This window comes from Bos mutus, chromosome 19 (genome assembly GCF_027580195.1).
Source record: "Bos mutus isolate GX-2022 chromosome 19, NWIPB_WYAK_1.1, whole genome shotgun sequence".
Lineage (NCBI taxonomy): Eukaryota > Metazoa > Chordata > Mammalia > Artiodactyla > Bovidae > Bos > Bos mutus.
Window position 1 is genome coordinate 62,091,309 of NC_091635.1, and position 4,688 is coordinate 62,095,996.

At 37.2% G+C, this 4,688-nt stretch overlaps 1 protein-coding gene across 1 annotated transcript; it reads left to right on the forward strand.

Moving 5' to 3' along the window:
• The first annotated feature begins 1,235 nt into the window (after nucleotides 1-1,235).
• On the forward strand, nucleotides 1,236-2,049 carry LOC106700587 (olfactory receptor 4P4-like). The gene is made up of 2 exons (XM_070390507.1): nucleotides 1,236-1,444; nucleotides 1,488-2,049. Exons 1-2 carry the CDS (start codon nucleotides 1,236-1,238, stop codon nucleotides 2,047-2,049), a joined length of 771 nt encoding a protein of 256 aa, XP_070246608.1.
• The last annotated feature ends 2,639 nt before the right edge of the window (nucleotides 2,050-4,688 follow it).

Sequence of the window (4,688 nt, forward strand, 5' to 3'; positions counted from 1 at the left end):
ACTGTTTTGGTGTGTTTCTCCTACAGTTTATCCTGGGTGGGAGGAACTGTCAGAGCTTCTTAGACTTGAGTGGCCATTTCTTTTCCCACATTAAAGAAGTTTTCAAGTATAATCTTTTCAAATATCTTGTCAGGCTCTTTCTTTTTTCCTTCTTCTTCCTGAGACCCCTAAAATTTGAATATTAGTGTGTTTAGTGTTGTCTCAGATTTCTCTGAGATTGTCTTCAATTTTTTTCATTTTGTGTTTATTCTGCTCCTCAGTAGTCATTTCCACCATTCTATCTTCAAGCTCAATTACTCATTTTTTAAGCCTCAGTTATTCTGCTATTGATTCCTTCTAATGTACTTTTCATCTCAGTTATTGTGCCCTTCATTTCCACATGTTTTCCTTAGTCATTCTATGTTTTTATTGAACATTTCTTATATTTTCTCAATCTTTGTTTACACTCTATTTTTTTTGTGATTTTGGATCATCTTTACTGTTATTACTCTAAATTTTTTTCTCATGTAGTTTAAAAAATATGAGTATATTTTCTCTTTATATATTTGGTTTTGTAGATTTTTTCCTTGCTCCTTTGTCTGTAACATATTTTTTTCTTGCCTTTTTTTTTTTTCTTTTGGATGGGACTGTGTTCCTGTTTTACTGATTATTTGGCCCAAGGTTTCCAGCACTGGGGTTTGCAGAGAGTTGTGTAGAGCCAGGTCTTGTTTGAAATGTGGACCTCTGGGAGATCACACCAGAGTTAATATTCTCCAGTCACTCAGAGGTTCCTCCAATCTTCTTGGGCGTTGACATCCCCACCACTGTCATCTAGGTTCCCTAAGGTGGGGAGATGCAGACTCTGCATTCTCTTTGGCTCCACCTCAATAAATCGATTATTTTTTGCTATCATTGTCACTGTATGTCTTGTCTAATAAACTTTATGTGTGGATGAGATGTGTGTATTTTGTATACTTCTGTACCCTTATCAGCAGTTATAATGTTTGTATCATTTGGAAACACCAATATATATTTATTGACTAGATGAATGACTTTTGAAATACATAAATAATTTGAAGAAGTTGTGTGTTTCAGGTATACTAACTTACCCTTCTAAACAATCAAACCCACAGAAGCAATGGGACATGAAAATGTCACAGAATTTACCCTACCGGGGCTTTTTACTGATGAGCATATGAAAGTTGCCTGCTTTGTGCTGTTTTTACTTTGCTATATTGAGATTCTCTCAGGGGAACATGCTCATTCTTCTCACCATCAGGGGAAGCTGCCTCAGTGAACAGTCCATGTACTTTTTCCTCAGCTATCTGCCCTTGATGGATGTCTGCTTCACCTCCACGGTGGCACCCAAATTGATCACTGACTTGCTGGCCCAACAGAAGACCATCTCCTACAACAGCTGCATGGCCCAGATGTTTTCTGCCCACTTCTTTGGAGCCACTGAGATGTACATATGATGTTCATATGCACACTTCTTTGGAACCACTGAGATGTTCATATGACTGCTATGCTGCCATCTGCAGACCTCTTCACTACATGGTCATCATGAACAGACAGGTGTGCTATGTCCTTGTAATGGCTTCTGCTATGGGAGCCTTTAGCCATTCAATCATTCAAGTATTAATTATTATTGGACTTCCTTTCTGTGGCCCCAATCAAATAGACCACTATTTCTGTGATGTATTCCCTTTGCTGAAGCTGGCCTCCATGGACACTAGACTGTGGGTGATTGCAATCATTACCACCACAGGGGTGTTGTCCATTTTGACCTTTGTTGCCTTGGTGATTTCTTACATCATCATCCTGTCCACCCTGAGGACTCACTCATCCAAGGTCTGCCGCAAAGCCCTCTCCACCTGTGGTTCACACATCACTGTGGTCTTCATGTTCTTTTTGCCCCTCATCTTCACCTATGTCCCCATGGCTGATTCTGTCAGGAACGACAAGGTCTTTGCCATGTTTTACACCATGATTGTCCCCATGTTCAACCCTCTTATCTACACCCTGAGAAACACAGACATGAAAAATGCCACGAGGAAAGTGTGGGGCTGAGATAAACTCTCTGCAGGAAAATGAAGCCTCTGGCTGTCCTGCCCTTTGTTGGATCTAGTTTTATCCACACAATCATTAATGTTGACAAGAACAACAAATACAGAAGGATCATGTGCTGTCATTCAAAGCTGAAACCCTGAAGTGTGAAGCCTCCATCAGCCACTGTCCATCTGTCACTTGACTGAGACTGCCTACAAGGGGAGTGGATCAGATGCCCTTTGGGTCCTTTCCAGCTCTGACATTCTGGAACATTCTGTCCTTTGTATTCCCTGATATGACGAGTGCATTTCAGCACCTTTTTTCAGGAAAAGTTGTGAAGACTACATGGTTGGGTTTTCTGACCTCTTTCAGGAAACAGATAATCTTGAGTGAGACATCTCTCACAGAGGTTTCTTAAAACACTTTTTTTTTTTTTTTTGAGGACTCCACTGCAATAATTTAAAATTAACAATGCCAAAATCTTTACAATGTATTGCATATAATTTTTTTTTTTATGCTATACAAAGAAAACAATTAAAACTTGGATACCTTGTTGTAGATAATTAAAAGTCTTGAAAAATGTAAATTCATTTTTTAAATTTTATTTTATTTAAGTAATTAAATATTCTTGGTTTTGAGAAATTGTTTTCATTTTTATAAATGCAATTCTATGACCATATTTATTACTTTATTTAAACAATCTTAATAAGTATATAAACTGATGTTCTTTGTAAATGTGCAACATGGAATATCTCCCATTCTGTGAAATGTCATGAACCTAAGAAGGCATATAGTTGAAGAAATGGATGCTCCTGGGATGCATTTTGTTAATCCTTGCTCTCATCATGCTAATAATGTATTTTGATGGTGTCTTCCATTAGTCAAACTAGGTAAATCTGTCTCATTTTCCATCAGACAGGTTTTCATTCTACGGATAAATAAAGGTGATTAGACAAGAAACAGGCATAGCCAGCTGACAACTGGGGCATAAACTAAAATATTTTTTGGCACATTAAGGTGTTTCCTTAATTTAGAAAAGAATCTTCAATCTTCATGAATTTTAAAGAGAATTCTGAGGTCAGGATTCTGATCTCAGACATCTCTTAGGTGTTTAGGGTCATCTAAGACTTGGAGGGTGTGTTCACCAAGTTCTCAACTATGAGAGACACAGACTTTTATCTTCTGGGGCTCCATCTTCTTCACCATTGATCTCACTAAGAAATTGTACTGTACTCTTAAAGAATTACTGTCCCTTGTTCAACAGGAATATGCATTCTAAAATGAAGTATACATATTCAGAAATTAGGTATATGTTGAAGATTTCAGCAACAGTGTTTCTCTTCCAAGAAGTCCCTGACATGTGTTCTGCTTGAAAATTTAGAAATCTTAGAACATAAAGGGAGGAAGAAAAATAATGTAATATCTAGCAAAGGGGAAAAAAAGACAGTAGCAAAGCAAGTCAGGGTTTCTTTTTGATGTAGGTCTGGTGGTGACTACTTTCTGGTGTATTATCTGATTCAGGAGGGTAAAGGAGAACAGAAATGTCTATAGCTGCAGGGCAGATAATTCAAGTGTTTATTTTTCATAAGCTTGCCTTGATGCTCAGGTAGGCCACTTTTTTAATGAATTAAACTTTCTTACTATTGATTTTTTTTTTTTTTTTTTTTGCAGAAGATGGCAAATCTTTAAGAATCTGTTTGAATATAGCTTGGATTTACCTGTTGTTAACTCTCTTCTGCAATTAATCAACAAAGGAGGGGTGAAAATGAATCTACCCAAGTGTGATTATCACTATATCCTTCTCTTTCCACATATTTTTCATTGAAAAATAGAGAGAGGGAGACTTGCTGCAGACTTAGGTATTTAGAATTTGTCCTGTTTTTATAACCAATCTCCTTCCCATTCTCTTTAGCTTGCCTTTTATACTGCTCCTTTCAATCAGCTAACTCTAAATATATCATTTTTTCAAAAAATTAATTCAGTAATATGCCTCAGAACCCCTACTCCCACAGTTTGATCACACCATTCTTGGATAAGTCAGATTAAAAAAAAAAAAAAAAGATTCTAAACTCAAGGATTATACAATAAGTATTAAGAATCCTTGTTCATGTGTCTTTGGGTCAGCTAGGGTTCAGTTGATCTAGGTCAATCTTGAGCTGGCTTCATTCCAAACTTCAGGATAAGTTCACATATATCTTATATTGTTTTATTTTTTGTAATGAAGAAAATGGAAGTTCTATCTTAGTCTTCTGAGACTGAATTTTACCTTCTATATGTGTGATATCTGAGTTTACCACTGATTGTTATGAAAGTACAGCAATGCATAACACTTTCTATACTGTGGTGCACTTACCTGGTGGATCTTTATATATATATATATATATATATATATATATATATATATATATATTATATGCTATGCTAAGTCACTTCAGTCGTGTCCGACTCTGTGTGACCCCATAGACGGCAGCCCACCAGGCTCCCCCGTCCCTGGGATTCTCCAAGCAAGAACACTGGAGTGGGTTGCCATTTCCTTCTCCAATGCATGAAAGTGAAAAGAGAAAATGAAGTTGCTCAGTCGTGTCCAACTCTTAGCAACCCCATGGACTGTAGCCCACCAGGCTCCTCCGTCCATGGGATTTTCCAGGCAAAAGTACTGG

What these genes read in the sequence shown, in the direction of transcription:
- LOC106700587 (XM_070390507.1), top strand. Translation starts at nt 1,236, where the DNA reads ATGCTCATTCTTCTCACCATCAGGGGAAGCTGCCTCAGTGAACAGTCC. An exon ending in TTCTTTGGAGCCACTGAGAT is followed by an intron (nt 1,445 to 1,487) that starts GTACATATGATG and finishes GGAACCACTGAG; the next exon opens with ATGTTCATATGACTGCTATG.